Raw genomic sequence first — 22,056 nt, forward strand, 5'->3', positions numbered from 1 at the left:
GGCTGTCAGTGAGAGATATATACTATCTTATTTTATGCTTAAGAAATTCAGATTGGCTCTCTATACCTGTTGATATATTGAGAGTCTTAGTAATTTCCTTTACTTTTTGACAAGCTTATTTCTATTTTAGCTAGCCCACAGACCCAATTCTTAGAGGACTGAACTGATTTCTTTCTAGCACATGGTTTCTGGGCCTTCCTCGTGGTAACTTTGTCTTTCCATTCCCTTCCAATAAGTCGGCACTTTCTATCATGATGCACATTTGAAGTTATAATCGCCAATGCAACCATCAGATAGTAATTTATTGAATAAAGCTGAAAAGAGCAGTAAACAGATTAAAAAAAATACATCCATTTAAATTTTTTAAATGTGTGTATTTATAAACTTTAGTAACTGTTAAGGTTTCACATGCAGAGTTTAATGCACAGGAAAATGCTGGTAGTATAGTAATGTTTGGATGTCCCGAAATGCTGAAAGAAATGAAAAAATACACAAACGCATTAAGGTATAGCTATAGGTCAATTAACGAACCTATAAAGTCCCCATAGAGTCACATTCTAGCTCTAATTTCTCCTGTTAAGCACAAGCAAGTTGCTACATCCTTTACAGTGTGGTTCACAGTCATTACTGATGGGGTTGAACTACAGGAATAAGTTTACATATCCCTTTGTCTACAGGACCATCCATCTTATCAGGAAAGTATGCAATGTGCTTCAAAGAGTAAGAACCGAATTTTAAAGTTTATTTATTAATTATGAGCAAGAAAGACAGAACACATGAGTGGGGGGTGGGGGGAGACAGAGAGAGAGAATCCCAAGCAGGCTCCACACTGTCAGGACAAAGCCCAAAGCAGGGCTTGATCTCAGGAACCCTGAGATCATGACCTGAGCTGAAGTCAAGCACTGGTTGCTTAACCAACTGAGCCACCCAGGTGGCCCTTAGGTGTTTATTTTTGAGAGAGTGAGCAGACAAAGGAGGGGCAGAGAAGGAGGGACACAGAGGATCCAATCTCCCTGCTAACAGCAGAGTCTGATGTGGGGCTCAAACTCATGAACCGTGAGATCATGACCTGAGCCAAAGTCAGACACTTAACCAACTGAGCCACCCAGGCGCTCTAAGAACAAAATTTTAAATATGAGTGGAGTAGTACCTGTGCAACATAGTGCAGTATTTTGCATAGAATGCTGCTAAAGCTAAAGCAGTCTATAAATTAAAATGGAATTCAACTCCAGAACTTACTTTGAGCACTGTCTGCATAAGTGCTGTTTGACAAAAGAGATGAAATCGGCTACAGCGTGAGGCAGCATATAAGCAGTGTCCCACTGTAGGTTTACCTACTGTAGCAGTCTGTATGAATGACAGTTTATAAGTGCGCTAATATTAATGTGTCCTTTCCCTAACTTTTTATGCTTTGTCTCTAATTTTGCAGAAAATGTATATTTTATTTATTTTTTAAAGATATTTTAAAAGTTTATTTTTGAGAGAGAGAGCAGGGGAGGGGCAGAGAGAGAGGGAGACAGAATCCCAAGCAGACTCCGTGCTGTCAGTGCAGAGTCTGATGTGGGGCTTGAACTCAGGGAACTGTGAGATCATGACCTGAGCTGAAATCAAGAGTTAGACGCTTAACCGACTGAGCCACCCAAGGCTACGTTTTAAATCATGACATTTGTGGTGGACATCAGTGAACAATTTTTTTTTTAGTTGAATACCAGGAGTCATTTTCATCTTCAACCTTCCTAATAACACCCCAAGTTTATTTAATATCTGCCTGTCCCTTTTGTAGCCCAGCTGCCTCTGGACCAGCTGACCCCATGCTAAGCTCCAAGGATGGGCCCTGGATGGTTTAAGGCAGTGAGACTTTTTTCATTTATCCAGCCACGGCCATTGGGGAGAAGGTCAGAAACATGTGACACCAGACATAGTTTATCCCAGGCCTTTTGTTTGGAGTGCTGGGAACAAAGTCCCCCTCTCTTCCATGGTGGTTGTTCTGAGTAGATATGAAGCCTGAAACTGTTGGAGCATCTTTTTCCTGCTCACAGACTAAGCTGATGCATAAATGAGGGAAAGGGGGATGGAGTGGCCCAATGCCTCCCTTGTAGCTCTACCTCTCGATTTACAAATGTGTAATAAGTGTCCTTGTTTGAGTTGGATTCTCTGTTACTTGCCCCCCAAAGAAAGCATTCTAATTAACATAACACGTAATGTAATAGGCCTTAGAGGTTTTTACAGTCATTATAGTAAGGTTTTAGCAAAGTTGAAGTAAACCTGAGTGTGTTCAATACACTATATCTTAACTGAATGTCTTCGAATTCTTTTTTTCAATTATTTATTCCATCGTTACTCATCCTGAGGATTCTAAACGTACCTGTTCTTAAGTACTTTATAGATTTGCTCTATTATTTTAATTTTGTCTAGATTGAATCCATCTTTTGACTATTGATTTTTGGATTGTCTTTGTTAGAATTAGCTTTCTTTAAAAATTTTTTTTTTTTTTAATTTTAGAGAAAGAGAGAGAGAGAGAGAGAGAGAGAGAGAGAGAGAATCCCAAACAGGTTTCATGCTCAGTGCAGAGCCTAACAGGGGGCTTGGTCCTATGTTCCCGGATCCATGACCTGAGCTGAAATCAAGAATCAGATGCCCAACTGCCTGAACCCCACAGGCGTCCCAGAATTAGCTTTTTTGATATGTTTTGGAATTTTAGATTCTAGGCTCATCTTGAGTGGAACGTTTTTCCTCTCTCTTTCTGTGATGTGTGTGTATCTGTGTATTGAGTGTGTGTTGAGTATGTGTATTCTTCTCTTTAAGTCTTTCACAATCTTGTGAAGTAGGTATTATTACCTCCATTCTACGGATAGAAAAACAGAGGCTTAGAGAGGTATGTGATTACCAAAGTCTCATAGCTTGTACAGTCTGCTAATGTGTTATCAGGACATTATGCTGTATTCCCTCTGCCAAGTGTCAGCCTGTCCTCCATGCACAGGGTTTGGCTGGAAATTGAATTGGAGCATGGAAACCATATGTAGAAGTGACGGACATAATAACATGGATTTTCTCATGCACAGTGCTTAAGCCTTTAGGCTTTTTTATTTCAGGATTTAGAGTTCAACGACAGATTTAAAAGTTTCCATTAAGTTTTTACAGAAATAAATGGGGTCTTTATTAAATTAATATTAATCTCTTCAGATGTCATTGCAACATATAACTGAGCCATAAAAATAATTCTACATTTAAATGTGAAATGATTATGTTTTGACTTTTCACAGCAAATTTGAAAGTCTAAATAAACATTTTAGACCTACCTCACATAGTGTCTGCTTGCTGCATCACTGCAGATTTTAAAGCATTTACTTAATTTTGCTATTTATACCCAGTTCTGGCATGGGGTCAAAACCCTCTGTGATCTAGCCCCAATCCTGCTTATCCTATCTTCCACACCTGAAGCACGAGCAAAACCAAAGTGCTCAGCATTCCTCTGATTTGCCTGCACTGTCCTCTCTACATGCCTTTGGTCAAATTTCTGCTCTCCTGCTCGCTAGCTGTGTCTTTGAGGGGTGGAGATGGCGGCATGGGATTAATTATAATTTTACCCCTTAGGTGTGTCATGAGAGTTAAATCTGGCAAGTACAGTGTTTTGCATGGTACTTACTGTATAGTGAGTGCTCAGTAAATGCTAACCATTCCTGACATTATCAGTACCATCACTGTCCTTATAACATGTCTCTCCCCCTAGAGTACCATCTCTCCCTACTTGCATATCCAAATTCTCCCCATCACTCCAGACCCTATTCAAAGTCTCCTGGAGAAAGTCCTTTAAAAAAAATCTCTCCCTCCACAAAACTCCAGCATTCTATCTCTACTGCTCTGGTAGCACTTTCTTCCTTAGTTTCCATTGATTAGTGGTACAAATTAATACTTTGAAGTTTTTGGAGGACAAGGACCAAGTCTTTGTATTGCTGATTGCCCACATGCCTATAGGTGGCAGATGACAGTGTTTGGTAGAATGAATTCATTACGTGCCCAGGTGTCAGGCAGCACGGCTTGCTTAGTGGCACTCGTGAAGTCTGCTAACAATGCTGCAAATACAAGAAATGTCCCCCTCATGGTATTTGCCACTTTTCTTTATTTTTTTTAAAAATAGTGTTTATTTTTGAGGGGGTGGAGGGGCAGAGAGAGAGAGAGAGAGGGAGACACAGAATCTGAAGCAGGCTGTAGTCCAACGCGGGGCTTGAACCCATGAACTGTGAGATCATGACATGAGCCAAAGTCAGACACCCAACCAGTTGAGCCACCTACGTGCCCCATTGCCACTTTTCTTTAAATTTATTGTTTTCAATAATGTTACTGAAGCAATATTAGGATTGGGAACCCTAGGGATTTTCAGCTCCTGGCCATCTTGGCAGATTATCAGCCCAGCTGGCCTGCAGTTCACTCGGTGATAGGGGAGGCAGCTTCTCCTGTGGCTTCCAAAGGCTGCCACCCAGTGTAGATTCCAGTATAGAGACCAGCCCACTCCTCCAACAAGCCCTCCCCTCTCCCCTGCCACCTGGACCTGGATGGAGGTGATGGCTGGGCCTTTTCCACCTGAGGTGAGAAGCATCCCTATTTGGCAGCTAGTCCCAGAGATACAGATGCAAAGAGAACCTGGCTTTTTATGTTGATGAAGAAAACAAGGGCACATGTCTCTCAGGAGAACTGCATGAGACAGCAAGGGAAGCAGTAACTCCTGGCCCTCATTTACCATCACCACACAGAGAGTCAAGAGTTTTCAACCCAAATATAGGGTCAGGTTTTAAACATGTACTCACCAAAGAGGTGAAAACAAACTGAGTCTTGATTCCTGATAGATTCAAATTCCTCTACTAAGCGGGCAGCCTCTAGGGAAGCAGGGTGGAGAAAACTCAAATGCTTGAATCTAGACATATAAACGTGTCCCACGTTTAGGAAAAACGTTTCACTGATAGCATGTAAGTGGCAACAGCTTAACCCACCCTGCTTAGAAAGAACTCTTGTGTGAAGCAATTTAACAGGTCTTGCTCAGCATTTGAAGGTGGACTGAATGAGACATCCATCTGAAGCTCTTTCAAACATAACCTGGACTATGAGTTAAGACAAATGAGGCTGGTACCTGAGGTACTGATTGCTGACTGGGGTCTTCCGGATGCAATAGAGAGGCGAAGGCTGAAAGATACCTTTCAGTTTTAGGAAGGTATTTTGGTATTGAAGATACTCCTTATTCTCATCTTTTTCCTTTGTACTTTGTTTCAGAGGAAATTTTGCTGATGGGACTTTTTGTTTCTTGATCACTTTTTGTGGCGACTTGGGTATTTTGCAAATGTACAGGGATTCAATTCCTGAAATGTAAACAGAATATACATCACTGAAAACCTTTAGTGGACCAGGGTATGTGTAGGCTGAGCTGTATGGGTTAAACTGGCTTCAATAATCTGGATGGTCCTTCATCCGTTTACAGAAGGGCCTTTCTGTTGTTTCTCTTATTTTAAATGTACTTCTTGGTTGCCCAGGGGATACATAGCATCTATGTAATCAGAAAAATGTCTAGGTTATCAACAAATCTAATCCATGGGAGTTTGATGGTCTGTGCTTATCTTGTGCCAGATAACGTGCCAAACACTTTAAATGCACCATCCGACTGAAATAAGTTCCCTCTTGAGGTGAGTACTCTTATTTTCATGATATCACAGATAAGTCCATGTACACTCAGCTAGAAAAAGCCAGAACCAGGCGTTGAACAGATCTGTTTAATTTTGAAGACTGTGCTTTGACCATGCAATAGACCAGTGCGTCCTAGACTTTTTTTTTAAAGTCACACAGAAAATTGTAAACTGTTGACCCCTATACATGTAGATTCTTATCACAGGAAATATGATATAAAAGAGAAAATACAATGTATTGGTATGGCACGTTGTGGTAAACATGGCATGGCAGGTGGAATCAACTACCCAGGGGGCTCAATCACCCCAGCCCAGCCACTGCCTTAAGGGCTAAGGATATCCACTTCTTAGTACCTGTGTAAAACATTTGTGGCAAATCCTTTGGGAAACTCTACTATATATAATAATGACTAGCAAATTATTTCCTCAAATGGAGAAGCTTACTTTTTGGATGTAGCTTACATTCAATCCTCATTATTCACAGATTCTGTGCTTATGAATTTGCCTACTTGCTAAAGTTTATTTGTAACCCTAAATCAATATCTGCGGCACTTTCACAGTCACTTGTTGATGTATACAGCTAAGCAAAACTTAAGTTGTATCTTGCATTTTCCCAGTTGAGCTTGAACAAGGTGATGCTCTGCCTTCTTGCTTCCACTCTCACGCTGTAAGCAAGTGTCTTTTACGTGGTCTATTCAGTGCCAATGTTCTTGCATTTTTGTGCTTTTTGTTGGTGATTTTGCTATTTAAAATGGACTGCAGGTGTAGTCATCATTCCAAAGTGCAAGACAGCATTCCAGTGGCAAGAAGGCTATGATGGGCCTTATAGAGAATATACATGTGGTAAATAAGCTTAGCTCAGGCATGAGTTATAGTGCTATTGGCCATGAGTTCAATGTTAATATATCAAGAAAATATATTAAATAAGGTGTCTTCAGACAGACACGCATAAAATAAGGTTACATAATGATAGGCTGACAAAAATACTGTAACCAGAGGCTCAAAGGAACCTCATCCTGTGTTTATCCTAGGAGCAATGGTTCAAGATTGGCTAATTCAGTGTTTGTACAGATTTTATAGAACCCAACTACTGTGAATAACGAGAATTGGCTGTGACCTGACTCTGTAATCAAACACCAGCTATGAGTTGACATTACAACAGTACATTCTAATGGAGTACACAGGCTTCTTCTCAACACAACAAATGAACAGAAGACACTAGCAAGGACTGAGGCTTTGGTGGGGAGACTGAACTATGGTGGTTGATGAGTAAGAGTGTTTTCTGATCCAAAATATGAATATGAAAGCACCTTCCCTTGTGAAAATACAGAAGTGATCAAATAGATGATCTTCTCTAAAAAGAAAAAGGAAATAAAATTAAGGTCAGCTCCTTTGATTTTCTTGCTATGGCTAATCACCTGGACCCGAGATAAGAATCTATATGTATAGTGCTTTACAGTTTACAAACTTACTACTTTGGGAACCATGGAAGGAAGAGGCATTCAAATGTTGATCCTCTGGAAGTCTGAATGATGGGAACAGGTTATATGGAGCAATTCAGTGGATTCCATAACTGACCTAAAGCAAATCTGTAGTAATCCAGCCAGTGAAGTAGGATGTGCTTGACCTTTTTCTGCAGTCTTCTTAATTTAATAACTGTTGTGATGTCAGACATAGGGCTTATGTCCATTACGGGATCAAACGTAGCTATTTTCATTGTGTCTGTTAAACTCGAAGGCTTCAAAACAGGAAATTACATATATAGTATAATTCATATAGACACTTACTATATGGTTATAAAACATTAATTCATTCATTTGTTCATTTATTTATTCATCATTCAGTAGCTTGTCCAAAAAATGTTTATCAAGTAACATTTACAATCAGGCACTGTGCCAGAAACTGGGATTACAGATACATATAAGTCATGTTCCCTTGTTAGTATACTTCATGCCACAGAATTATGCACTTAAAATGGTTAAAATTTTATGGTTTAAGTTTTATGTAATGTATATTTTATCACACCAAAAAAATGGGTAAGAAAAAGCCATACTCCCTATCCTCAAGGAGGTCACAGTCTGTGGAAGAAGTAGATGGGTAAATGATTGCAATTAAAAAAATAGAAATATCATATGATCCAATAATTCCACCATGGGGTATTTACCCAAAGAAATAGAAACACTAATTCAAAAAGATATATGTACCCCTATGTTTATTACAGCATTATTTACAATAGCCAACATATGTAAGCAACCTAAGTGTCCATCAATAGATGGATGGATAAAGAAGATGTGATAATATTCACGATGGAATATTATGAAGCCATAAAAAAGGATGAGATCTTGCCATTTGCAACAAAATGAATGGACCTAGAGAATATTATGCTAAGTGAAATAAGTCAGACAGAGAAAGACAAATACCATATGATTTGCTTATATATGCAATCTAAAGACAGGGGCGCCTGGGTGGCTCAGTCGGTTAAGTGTCCGACTTTGGCTCAGGTCATGATCTCACAGTTTGTGAGTTCGAGCCCCGCGTCAGGCTCTGTGCTGACAGCTTGGAGCCTGTAGCCTGCTTCGAATTCTGTGTCTCCATCTCTGTCTGCCCCTCTTCTGCTCATACTCTCTCTTTGTCTCTCAAATAAATAAATTTTACAAAAATTAAAAAAAAAGAAATCTAAAAACAAAGCAAATGAATAAACAAACAAAAAGTAGAATCAGACCTATGGATACAGAGAACAAACTGAAGACTGCCAGAGAGAAGGGGGTGGGGGAGGAGCAAAGTGGGTAAAGGGGAGTGGGAGATACAGGTTTTCAGTTATGGAATGAGTCAATCACAGGAACAAATGGCACAGCATAAGGAATATAGTCAATGATATTGTTACAGGGTTGTATGGTAACAGATGGTAGCTACACTTGTGGTGAGCATAGCACAAGGTATAGAGAAGTTGAATCACTATGTTGTACCTCTGAAAATAATGTAACATTGTGTGTCAGCTATATTAAAATGAAAACAAAACAATTACATATAGCACAAGGGCATGGTTAGAAGCACAGAAAGTTGCAAAAGCTTAAGTAGGAAATTTAACATTTGTAACGTTGAGTTTCTAATTAGCAGAAGAAAGTTTCAAAGAAGTACATCATGAGGCTATTAGACTTTAAAATATATAGTTATAGTGAGAAGTATAGTGATCTTTTCACAATAATTGGGTATATAGTTACTTAGGTTTGGATGAGCTTATGTGACTAGGAAAATTGTTGATAACTCAGTTATATATATATTAATTAAGTATACATAATTATACGGACATTTTCATATTTACATATAAAATATGTACATAATTGTATACCTAACTCATTATCCAGTTGTCATTTGCTTAATTTTAGTGTGTTATGACAGAGCCTGATAAAGATATGAAACATAAGCAGAACCTAGGAAGAATTTATTTTTTTAAATGTTTATTTTTGAGGGAGACAGAGAAACAGAGCATGAGAGGGGAAGAGCAGAGAGGGAGGGAGATACAGCATCTGAAACAGGCTCCAGGCTCTGAACTGTCTGCACAGAGCCTGACATGGGGCTTGAACCCACAAACCATGAGATCATGATTTGAGCCGAAGTCGGACGCTTGACTGATTGAGTACCGCAGGTGCCCTTTACCCAGGAAGAATTTGAAGAAAGTACAGAATTCAATGACATGAAGAATTTAATGAAGTGGGTAGCAAGAGTTTTAAGAAATTTGGTCTACAGAAATCAGATAATAAAGTTGAGATTTTAATTTGAACCTGGGAAAAATCAACCCTATCTGAAGGGCTCAGGCTTGAACTCCCTTGTTATAATGACTCTAAAAAGGACTGAGAGAATCCACCTGAGATGTTGATAAAAATTACCTGAAAACATATGTCTTAGGTCCTGAGTATCAGTCTCAAAAATTTGGTGGATTAAATAATCCCTAGAAAAGTTTAGAATTCAAATAGAGAGATAAAGTAATCTGACAATGTTAAAACTTTAATGTGTATAAGTGGATTTTGAATCATTGGGATAATATTGTGTATTTGTTACATTTGAAATATTAAAGAAATTTTGGTAAATTAGAGAATCTAAGGTGACTCTTGAGCTTTCAATTTAAATTGAGTCAACTGGGGCGCCTGGGTGGCGCAGTCGGTTAAGCGTCCGACTTCAGCCAGGTCACGATCTCGCGGTCTGTGAGTTCGAGCCCCGCGTCGGGCTCTGGGCTGATGGCTCAGAGCCTGGAGCCTGTTTCCGATTCTGTGTCTCCCTCTCTCTCTGCCCCTCCCCCGTTCATGCTCTGTCTCTCTCTGTCCCAAAAATAAATAAACGTTGAAAAAAAATTAAAAAAAAAACTTTAAAAAAAAAAAAAAAAAAAAAAATTTAAATTGAGTCAACTGATTTTAGACTTTATTAAGTTTCAAAGTTGAAGATAATTTGACTAAGTTCAAAAATATAATTAGGATATTTAAGAGAACTTGAGATTCCCCCCAATTTAATTTGCTTTACAAAAATTAATAACTTGAGAATATTTTGCTTAGTGTTATAAATATGCATTTGAGGTACTTAAAGGGAAGCAAGATATATTAAAAATATAAACACTTTAGGGGCGCCTGGGTGGCTCAGTCGGTTAAGCGGCCGACTTCGGCTCAGGTCATGATCTCACGGTCCGTGGGTTCGAGCCCCGCGTCGGGCTCCGTGCTGACAGCTCAGAGCCCGGAGCCTGTTTCGGATTCTGTGTCTCCCTCTCTCTGCCCCTCCCCTGTTCATACTCTGTCTCTCTCTGTCTCAAAAATAAATAAACGTTAAAAAAAAAATTAAAAAAAAAATATAAACACTTTAAAATATACGAGATTTTGGGGCACCAGGGTGGCTCAGTTGGTTAAGCGTCTAACTTCCGCTCAGGTCGTGATCTCACGACTCATGAGTTTGGGCCCCGCATCGGGCTCTGTGCCCACAGCTCAGAGCCTGGAGCCTGCTTCAGATTCTGTGTCTCCCTCTCTCTCGCTGCCCCTCCCCTGCTTATGCTCTGTCCCTCTCTGTCTCTCAAAAATAAACATTAAAAAAATTTTAATATATGAGATTGTTTTTCATTAAGTTGTATGTGAGTCTAATTTGGAACTATAGTCAGTTCAATTTGAGTTAATCAAACATTAATTAAGAAGAGGTAAAGACAATTGTTATTTTATTTATTTATTTATTTATTTATTTATTTATTTATTTTTGCTGGCGACAATTTTATTGTGTTTACAGGTTGAGGGGCAGGAGGCCTCTCCCACCTCCTCCTCTCTGGCCCTGAAGCACTGGCCCAGTCTCGGGGTCTTCTTCGTGCACCCAAATGGAAGGGGAACAGGAGGGGCCCCAGGCCTGCAGGTCTCTCTGGGAACATGGACAATTGTTATTTTAGTAGAGTTTATAGATAAAATAATTAGATTTTTAATAGCCTTAAACCTTAATGCAAACTGGGTTTTTATATAGGTCACTTTAATAAAATGAATATTAATTTCAAAACCAAGTGATTGCATTTTTCTACTCACAAAAATCTCTTAGACATCAAAACCTTTCACCCTGGTTCCTCGCTTTTGAAAACTTCTCCCTATCACATGTTTACTGAATTGGTTAATCACAAGCAAAGCAAATTTCTTTAGAGGTTTTCTTTTAATAGAATAAAATTGACAAAATTCCCCAAGAGTTGCTAAAAACCAGAATTTGCTAACAAGGGAAGATGATAAATGGAATTGATGAAATGAGATAATTCACAGACATGACCAACATCTGTGAGAAATACATTTTTGAAAATGTAAAAGCAGAAGGAGAAAGAAGCATTTTTTTCAAATGATTAGTAAATGTGTTACCAAAGAGGTAACACATGAACCTAAAAGTTCTAAAACATCCTGTCTCTCTCACAAGAACATAGACTCCGGAGGAATTATTTCTTTGAGTTTGTATAACAGACTGAGACAGAAGAACAAATAGGTGATAAAAATGAATAAAATAACATGAAAAAAAGTAAACCCTGCATTTCCCCTTTCTGTACCATTTCAAAGAATAAGGGCTCATAATTGGATGATTTGGCAACATATTCCAGTCCTCTCAAATTCATGTTGCTTGCTGTATCCATTTGATGTTCAAAGTGAGACTCTTCTGCAGATCTCTTCTTCTACTTGACCCTATGCTGAACCTTCCTCTTTTTTGACATTTTTTTTGTTTTATCAACTTTTTTAAGGTATAATTTAAATATAATAAACAGCACCCATTAAAGTGTATTATTTGGTGAGTATTGACAAATGTGAACACCACCATAATCAAAATCTAGAGCATTTCCAACACCCCCCAAATTTCTCTCCTTCCCCTTTGTAAGCAATCCCCCCCCGACCCAGAGGGTCTTAGAGTTTCACATGACTGGAGTCATATAGTATACAGTCTTTCATTTCTGGATTCTTTTTGCTCAGCATACTTTTTCTAAGATTCATCTGTTTTTGTGTATCAGTGGCTCATTCCTTTTTATTAGTGATATTCCATTGTATATATATATCATTCATCAGCTGATGGATGTTTGGGTTGTTTCCAGTTTTTTAAAATTATGAATATAGATGCTACATTCATGTAGAAGTCTTTATGTGAAAATGGATGGCTGGCCTTGAGTAAATAAATACCTAGGAATGGAATTGCTGGGTCACCCAGTAGGTATAATTTTATAGAATGCTAAAAATTTTCCATATTGGCTATACCATTTTACATTTCCTCCAGCAATGTATGAAAGTCCTGTTGTTTCACGTCCTTGGTAACACATGGTATTATCAATCTTTCATTTATAGCCATTCTAAAAGGCATTAGGTGGTAACTCATTATGGTTATAATTTGCATTTCCTTGATGACTGGAGATGTTGCATATATTTCTATGTGCTTTTTGGTCAACTGTATCTTAGTTTTCAAAATATCTTTTCAAATCTATTGCACATTTTTTATTGGGCTGTCTTATTATTTTATGATTGAGTTGTAGGAGTTCTTCATATACTCTGGGTGTTGGTCCTTTGTAATATATGTATATTATAAATATTTTCTGCCTTTATGTGGCTTGTCTTTTCATCTTCTTTCTGGTATCACTCAAAGATTTTAATTCTGACAAAGTCAAATTGTTCCCTGAAGCTTTTTAGGAAATGAAGTATATAGCTGCTTTGGGTCAAGTACGAAGAAGCTTCATAGTTCCATAAAGTGATTTAAATTGGCTGAAGCCTGACTTTTTATTAAATTCACTCTAAATTTTTACTTTTGATCTTCCTGTGCACGGAAATGTCATGTTTTACAGGGTATGTGTGTATTTTAGAAATAAAATTTAGAGAATAAAGTATAAAGAATAGTAAAAGGAACAGTCATCTACCCACTGCCCAGCTAAATAAACAGAACATTATCAATGCAATTAAACTTTAGCTCTCTGTGAACTCCTCCCCATTTGTATTTCCCTCTTCCCCACAAGGGAAAGTATTTGTACTATTTTGATTTTGGTGTTTTTATTCTGTTGCTTTTCATATAATTTCATTTCACATGTACAGATTATTAAATAATAAGACAATGTCCCTTACTTTCTTGTGAATTTGATAATGCATTAAAATTTTTATTAGTTATAATGTATTCAGTTATAGGTGTTTTGCAGTAAAAAGGCTTCTCAGAATATCTCTTCTGCTATACAGCCAGATTTTTTAAAAATTGCTTTATTGAGATATAACTCACATATCAGTCCATGTATCCAATTAGGGTATAGAATTCAATGGTTTTTAGTATATTCACAGAGTTGCACAGAGTTGTGCAATCATTTTCACAATCTAACCTTAGAGTATTTTTGTATTCCCCCCCCCCCACTCCAAAAATATTGTACCAATTAAGAGTCTATTTCTCCCTGGCCCTCCAGCCTTAGGCAACCTCTAACCTCCCCTCTGCCTCCAAAGATTTGCCTGTTTTGTATATTTCATATAAATAGAATCATACAATCTGTCATCCTTTGTGACCTGCTTTTTTCACTTAGGATAATGTTTTCAAGATTCATCCATGTGGTAGCATGTATCAGTACTTCATTCTCTTTTATGGCTGAATACTATTCCATTATTTGAATATAATACATTTTCTTTATCCATTCATAAATTGATGAAAAATGCTGTTAAGTACAAGTTTCTATGTGGACATGTTTTTATTTCTTTATGGAGGAGTAGAATTGGTGAGTCATACGGTAACTCCATATTCAACTTTTTGAATAACTGCCAGGCTGTTTTCCAAAGTCGCTGTACCATTCCTCACCAGCAGTGAGGAATGAGAGTTCCAATTTCTCCATATGCTTACCAACAATTGTTATTGTCTTTTTAATTTTAGCTATCCTAATATGTGTGAAGTGGTATTTCATTGTGGTTTTCATGTGCATTTTCCTGATGGCTAATTTTGTTGAATGTCTTTTCATGGGCTAATTTGCCATTTATATATCTTCTTTGGACACTTGTCTATTCAGATCTTTTCCTCATTAAAAAATGTATTATTTTCCTTTTTATTATTGAGTTGTAAGATTTCTTTATATATTCTGGACACAAGTTCCTTATCAGACATATGACTTACAATATTTTCTTCCATTTCGTGAGGGTTTTTTTCACTTTCTTGATGGTATTGTTTGTAGCACAAATGTTTTAAATTTTTATCAAGTCCAATTGATCTATTTTTTTCTTTTTTCACTTGTGCTTTGGTGTGGTATCTAAGAAACCACTGTCTAATCCAAGATCAGGCATATTTACACTTGTGTTTTCTTCTCAGAGTTTTAGCTCCAACATTTAGGTCTATATTTTAAGGACGAGATCCAATTCCATTCTTTTGCACATGGATATCCAGTTTTCCCAGAATCATTTGTTGAAAAGACTATCTGTTATTTAATTTTCTTGGAAGCTCAGCCAATTTTTTTATTAAGTGAAGACCTTATCTCCATCTCCTCAGATTTCCATAGAAGAAGGGTCCTTCATCTCTTCTCTTCAAGATGTCTTATGAGGATGGGCATGTCTGTTTTCTTCTTCCATCCTTTCATTGCTCTTTACAAGGAAAGACAGAATTCAGCTAATGGAAGAGCAGACAATAGTTACTTAACTGACCATATTTTCTAAAGTGGCACCTTTTCAACAGTTTGTTTATTTTTTATTTTTTAATGTTTTTTTTTTAATTTATTTTTGAGACAGAGAGAGACAAAGCATGAACGGGGAAGGGGCAGAGAGAGAGGGAGACACAGAATCCGAAGCAGGCTCCAGGCTCTGAGCTGTCAGCACAGAGCCCGATGCGGAGCTCGAACTCACAGACTGTGAGATCGTGACCTGAAATGAAGTCGGACGCTTAACCAACTGAGCCACCCAGGCACCCCAACAGTTTTAAAGATAATATGTTGTTCAGGCAATTCCTGTGACTAAAATGAAAAAGACTTTGTTGAAGCAGTGCGACAGAAAGACTCTGAAACAAATAGGGAAGACATCAGAAGGTGGTGCCTTTTTGCTATGTGCCTTTCTCACAGCCAGGGAGGGCAGGTGAAATTCTGCCACACCAGACCACCTTTCCCCATTGGCTACATTGATTGCTCTCATTGACCACTTCTTATATAGTTTTCCTTGTATATCCAATCCTTGTGTGATAAGACTACCAACAGGCATGTCTCTCCCCTGTTCAAGTTTTCCAGCTTGCACTTTGATGGGTAAGGTAACTGGTTTTCTTCAATTTAGGGAGTCTCAGGCCCAAACTACCTACAATCCAGCTTCTCCAATATAGCTCTACTAGTGAAGCCTGTTCTTTCAGCAATTAATACCTTGATTTAGGTGAAGGTGATTAAGAGCCACAGACTTCCAGTTTTAAATAAATAAGTCACAGGGATGAAAAGTACAACATAGGAAATATAGACAATAATACTGTATTGTATGGTGATAGATAGTAGCTACACTTACAGTGAGCATTTCATAATGTATATAATTGTCAAATCACTATGTCATACACCTAAAACTAATATAATATTGTATGTCAACTATACTTCAATTAAAAAAAATTTCAAGTGGGGCGCCTGGGTGGCTCAGTTGGTCAAGCGTACAACTTTGGCTCAGGTCATGATCTCACGGCACATGAGTTTGAGCCCCACGTTGGGCTCTGTGCTGACAGCTCAGAGCCTGGAGCCTGCTTCGGATTCTGTGTCTCCCTCTCTCTCTCTCTCTCTACTCCTCCCGGCCTTATGCTCTGTCTCTGTCTCTCAAAAATAAATAAACATTAAAAATTTTTTTAAATAATAAATGCCTTTATTTCTATTTGGCTCCTTATCTCTGCCTACAATGAGATTAAAAAAGGGAGATGAGGGAGCAATAGGCATTTCTGGATTATCAATATTTTTGTTTCATTCAGTTATACATTCTTTGGATAGGTTATGTATCACACATTTCTATTTCATTTTTTAAATGTTTTATTTATTTATTTAGATTTGCTTGAGAGAGAGAGAGTTGGGGGTGGGGTGCAGAGAGAGAGAGAGGAGGAGAGAGAATCCTTAGCAGGCTCAGGCTGTCAGCACAGAGCTGGATGTGGGGCTTGATCTCATGTGAGATCATGACCTGAGCCGAAGTCAGACGCTAAACCAATTGAGCCACCCAGGTGCCCCTATTTATTTATATTTGAGAGAGAGAGAGAGAGCACGTGCATGTGCTTATGCACATGCATGAGTAAAAGAGGGAGAGGGAGAGAGGGGGGGGAAGAGAGAGAGAGAGAATGAATCCCAAATAGGCTCTGTGCAGAGTTCGAACTCACCACCTGTGAGATCATGACCTGAGCAGAAATCAAGTCAGGTGCTTAACTGACTGAGCCACCCAGGCACCCCTCTATTTCATTTTTTACTGGAATTTTTCAGTTGAGTTGGATTCATATCATTCATTCTATCTTAAATACATTTTCCCAATTCATTTTTTTTTAATCTTCAAGATTAGTTTAATTTGCAAACTTACTGGGCAGAGTGAGGAACCTGTGAAGGGTAAAGAAGTTGAAAGCAGCTTGCCTTTCATGTCAGGCCACAAAGAAAGCAGGTTGCAAGAAATGTTTGATGGAAACAAATAATTCCCAAAAGTGTCAGACATCTGTCTATGAATTATGTGCACAGCTTCAAAAGTAGGAAACTCAACAGTACACTTGTTAACAATTGTTGGTGTTTTGGTATGCTAGAGTTAGCTTATCAACCATTCATGTGAAAACTCAAGTTATTGGGAAGAAATTAAACAACAAAAATAAATCTTTGAAAGGTCATACCTTAACATTCTTCTCTGGAAATACTATTCAAAGAGCATATGAAACATCTAAAAAACAAAAGAACTCATCTTTCAGGAAGATTTGAAAAAGGACTAAGTTGTCACAGTTGAAAAGATGATTCATTATTCTTGCTTGCACGACCTTGAACATTTATTTTGGAGGGAGGGGATATCTGGGAAAATTGCTGATTGTAGGAGTTATTTAGAGAAGTTACAAAAAGGGACTCTGTTGATTATTTTGTGCTATTTGTGAATGCGAGAGATAAATATATCAGTTCTCTATTAAGAAAGTAACACAAGAAGCCGTTCCATGCCTTGAGAAGAAGGTGTCCTCATTCTAAGTCTTTGGAAAGTGTAGGTTTCATGAAAGAAATGAATATAAATTATGGTGTCAAACCTTCAGAACTGCAATAACAATTTTTTTTCGATTGATTTTCCTTGGTAATATTACTCATAATGTTTCATCTTTGTGGGAACTTCACACATTTCAAAAATATTTTTTTCTTATTTCAAAAGTAATGTACTCAACCCCCCCAAATTAGGCATACATCCTTCTAGTCTTTTAAAATACATAATAAGAGGGGCACCTGGGTGGCTCAGTCGGTTGGGCGTCAGACTTTGGCTCAGGTCATGGTCTTGTGGTTCATGGGTTTGAGCCCCACATCAGGCACCGTGCTGACAGCTCAGAGCCTGGAGCCTGTTTCAGATTCTGTGTCTCCCTCTCTCTCTGCCCCTCCCCTGTTCACACTCTGTCTCTGTCTCAAAAATAAATAAACATTAAAAGAATTAAAAATAAATAAATAAAATGCATAATAAGAATATATTTTTCTTTTTAAAAAAAGAATATATTTTTCTTTGTGTTGTCTGGTTCCACTTTTGATCATACTATTTCATCATTTAATTCCCTCCCCCCACACACTTAACAATATTCTATGATATCAAAGGGATTTTGTGATACTACTTCCCCTAGAAACCAAAGACCATGAATTTTTTTATATTGGAAAATGATGATGGTAAGCATACTTCAATAAATTTATAAATATTATAAACAGCATCATTTCTAAATATTATTTTATAGTAAGTAACTAATAAATGATCACCAGTTTAATATTACCAAGTTCTCTTGGAAACTTAAGAGCTGAAGATCATCCAACTCTAGGCTAGAGAAGCTTTAGAGGCCTAGACCAGAGGGTGTGGATTTTCATTCCTCCATCTGAGACAGAAACCAGCAAGGGCCTTCTTACATGGCATCGAGTAGTGGAGGCATGGGAATTATGGGGAGAGGGAGACACTCCAAAAGGATCTAGCAGAACAAATAGGGGAATTAGACTTGGGCTCCACATACAAGAGATCATGTCACCTCAATGCAAGCTTGTCAGATTGTTCCCATCCAGAACACCCCAAAACCAAACCACAAGGATGCTGGTAAGTTTGCCACAATGAGGAAGAAGAAGAATCTGGACTATTGTGACTATCATCTGGGATGGCAGAAAGCTGCCCCAGTGCAGAGTGAGCAGTTAAGTGGTTTGACACTTAAGAAGTTAACTGGTCTAGGAAAGCTTGAGAGCAAGGGCCTAAAACATAGGTTTGGGGCACCCACTCCTCTTTTCTCATACTATACAAATCCAAAGCACGAGAAAATGCCAATAATAGCATAAAAGTTTCTACATTTTCAGGTATCTGTTCTTCAGCTCACTATAAAAAGGTTCTCACTTCAACATGTACCCTGAAATCATTCTTGCTGAAGTCACTGTTGATCCTCCTAAGACAAACTCAATGGATGCTTTTTATTTCTCATTTGTTTGGCTTCTCTCAAAGGCTCATTCTATAACCCCTCCCTCATTTTGAAATTCATTTTGTTTTGTATGTTATTATCAATTGTAGGAAACAGAAAACTCTCTAGCCCTTTTGTAAGTATCTGATTATAAAATCACCAAAAGAGGGGAAATGGCAGTCTCCAGCTGTTCTCAGAATACCAACTGACTGACCAGGTGAGGTGCTGCCTCCACCTGTTATCAGGCAGGTGTGGTCAGGGAAGTGCCACTGGAGCTGTGGGGCTCTGGAACAGTCTACTAAAGCTGTGAGGTTAGAACCAGGAAGCTGCCACAATTGTGTCTCATTATCTATGATGCTAGTGACTAGATAATACAGTGCTGCTGTGAGAAAACCCAACTTCTCCATGATCTTGTTTGCAAAAGCAAGAAAATGGTTTCTCCTTATTTCCATCTTCCAAATCCCATATGAATACATCTAATTAATAGGGCTTAGTATGCATCTAGAAATCCACCTGCAAGAGAGTCTGGAAATACAGTTTTTAGTTTTCCAAACCCAGCAGTACAGAATCTGTCATACAAGAGGGAGGGGAAAGGACATGGATCTTACCATGTCCACCACAGTAACATGGTTCTCCTCCTACCTTTCTACCTGCCCCTTAAGTGTTGGTTCACAATAATCTGATGATTGATCTCCCCATACCATATACCCAAATATTCCCCCAGGAATAATTATAATATGAAACAGTTCTCAAATCAAGTGAGTACCTCGGGAGCATTCACAAATGTGCATGGGCCTTTTGACTGATGGCGCAACAGGCATTTAGTTTGTGGGGGCCAGGGATGTATTCTGTAATGGTCCTGAACAACTAAGAATTATCCTGCCCCAAATGCCATTAATGCCTCCTTGAGAAACAAGGATTTCTAGATTCAGGATTTCATGGACCACTAAATATTGTTAAAATTCATCAAAGTATACACTAAAAGTGGATGCATTTTATAAAACTGTAAACAAAGCATACTTAAATAAAGTTATTTTTTAAAAAGTTAAATACACCACCTCACACCCAATAGGATGGATACTATTTTATTTTTATTTAAAAAAATTCTTTTAATGTTTATTTACTTTTTGAGAGAGACAGAGACAGAGACAGAGAGACAGAGACAGAGGCGTGAGTGGGGGAGGGGCAGAGAGAGGAAGACACAGAATCTGAAGCAGGCTCCAGACTCCTAGCTGTCCCCACAGAGCCCAATGTAGGGCTCGAATTCATGGACCACGAGATCATGACCTGAGCTGAAGTGGGATGCTTAACCGACTGAGCCATCAGGCACCCCAGATGGCTACTATTAAAAAAAAAACGCAGCAAATGACAAGTATTTTTAAGAATACAGACAACTGGAATCCTTGTGCACCGCAAATGGGAATGTTGCATGGTGCAGCTGCTATTGAAAACAGTATGGTGGTTCCTCAAAAAATTAAAAATGTAGTTATATATGATCCAGCAATTCCACTTCTGGAAACAAATCCGAAAGGACTGAAGGTAGGGTCTCAAAGAGATATTTATACACCCATGTTCATAGCAGCATTATTCACAATAGCTAAAATAGGGAAGCAATCCAAGTGTCCATCAACACATGAATAGATAAATGAAATGTGGTATAATGAGATATTATTCAGTTTTAAAAATGAAGAAAATTCTGACACCTTATACAATGTGGATGGACTTTGAGGACATTATGCTAAGTAAAATTAGCCAGTTACAACAGGACAAATACTGTATGATTCCACTTATGTGAGGTAGCTAGAATAGTCAAATTCATAGGGATAGAAAGTAGAATGGGGGTTGTCAGAGGCTGGGAGAGGGAGGTAAACAGAGCTGTTGTTCATTAGGTACAGAGCTTCAGTTTTACAAAATGAACACGTTCTGGGGATGAATGGTGGTGATGGCTGCATAACACTGTGAATTGTGAACTTAAGCTACTGAACTCTACACTTAAAAACGGCTAAGATGTTAAGGAAAGTTAAACACCAACAAACAACAAAAGTCATTCTATGCTCCTTCCAGTAACTATACAAATAGGCCCATCTGTGTGCAATTGCTTGACTCTTCAACTCTTTATAACAAATCCAGCATATGTCAGAAAAGGAAAATAACTCTAGAATAATATGAAAACTAAAAGTTACCTTTGCCTGCAATATCAAAATAGTGACTGTTTAACACTTACATCTTTGTCCTGTGTTGCAGATTTCATATGTTTGCACTTTACTTTATAGGCCTTGAATAACTCCATGGCTTCTTTGGAGATGGGGTTGACATCAGGGAATGGCTGAGAGAGAGTATTAAGCTCTTTTCAGATGGGGACATGGTCATAAAAAACCAAGGAGGCAAGATAGCTTCATGTAAAGGCTTTATTTATGGCAAAAATTATACAACTTCAGCATATGTGAAATAAGCATGGTATTTCTATGCTATAACCAAGAGCAACACAGTTTTGATGCCCATCCCTAAAACTAGAGATCTTTTATTAAAGGTTCATACATGTTCTGTAATATGTGTATCATTCCCATAAACACACTCAAAATTTAAAAATCTTCAAAGGTTTTATTAGAATTAGTCAAGCTAGCCCATTATTTGACTACACGATATTAGAGACACTGACGTTTTAATGTCTCATCTCTTGACAAAAGTTTTAGCATAAAATTCCCCAATAGAGAGTTAGTGCAAGTGTCAAGTGATTAAGAAACATTCTTCTGAGCCATAGTTTTTGCAATGCTCATCTTCAAGTGTCTTTAGAATGTTACTTATGCTGAAAAATAGTGACTTTAAATCAATTTAGTTTTGCTTTAGTTAAAAACAATATATGAACCCCACTCCATTTTAAGAAATCATGATTATATAAATGCAAACAATTCACCCAAATAGGAGACAGAAAATTAATTCACCAAAGCTTAGGAATCATGACCTTAGAAGAAACCAGGTGTTCATTTTTCTCCTAAGTCTACTTTCCCCTTCTAAACTCTCTTCATTCCAGTTACTTCACAGGTAATGTCCAGTAACAGCCCTGGCAGGATTTTTAATTAGCCAAGATTCCAGCATCCTTACTGTAGCAATTGCCAGGAAATACTGCAAGAATCTAAAATCAAGGATGCCTGAATGGCTCAGTTGGTTGTGTGTCCAACTTCCAGTTAGGACAAGCCCCGTGTAGATCTCTCGGTGAGAACGAGCCCTGCATCAGGCTCTCTGCTGTCAGCACAGAGCCCACTTCAGATCCTCTCTCTCTGCCCTTTCCCCACTTGCTGTCACTCCCTCTCAAAAT

General features: G+C 38.1%; 1 protein-coding gene across 3 annotated transcripts in view; it reads right to left on the minus strand.

The window, feature by feature from the left end:
• LOC123590328 (uncharacterized protein C3orf20 homolog) overlaps positions 1–22,056 on the minus strand; it is a 123,337-nt gene that overhangs the window by 36,017 nt on the left and 65,264 nt on the right. For all 3 annotated transcript variants that reach the window (XM_045463351.1, XM_045463349.1, XM_045463350.1), the window contains 3 exons: positions 20,965–21,066; positions 7,251–7,410; positions 5,126–5,351 (listed from right to left, as the gene is read on the minus strand). In XM_045463351.1, coding sequence (XP_045319307.1) covers positions 5,126–5,351; positions 7,251–7,410; positions 20,965–21,066 — 488 coding nt within the window. The remainder of the gene's footprint in view (positions 1–5,125; positions 5,352–7,250; positions 7,411–20,964; positions 21,067–22,056) is intronic.

The sequence above is a fragment of the Leopardus geoffroyi genome, chromosome B4 (genome assembly GCF_018350155.1).
Source record: "Leopardus geoffroyi isolate Oge1 chromosome B4, O.geoffroyi_Oge1_pat1.0, whole genome shotgun sequence".
NCBI classification, from domain to species: domain Eukaryota; kingdom Metazoa; phylum Chordata; class Mammalia; order Carnivora; family Felidae; genus Leopardus; species Leopardus geoffroyi.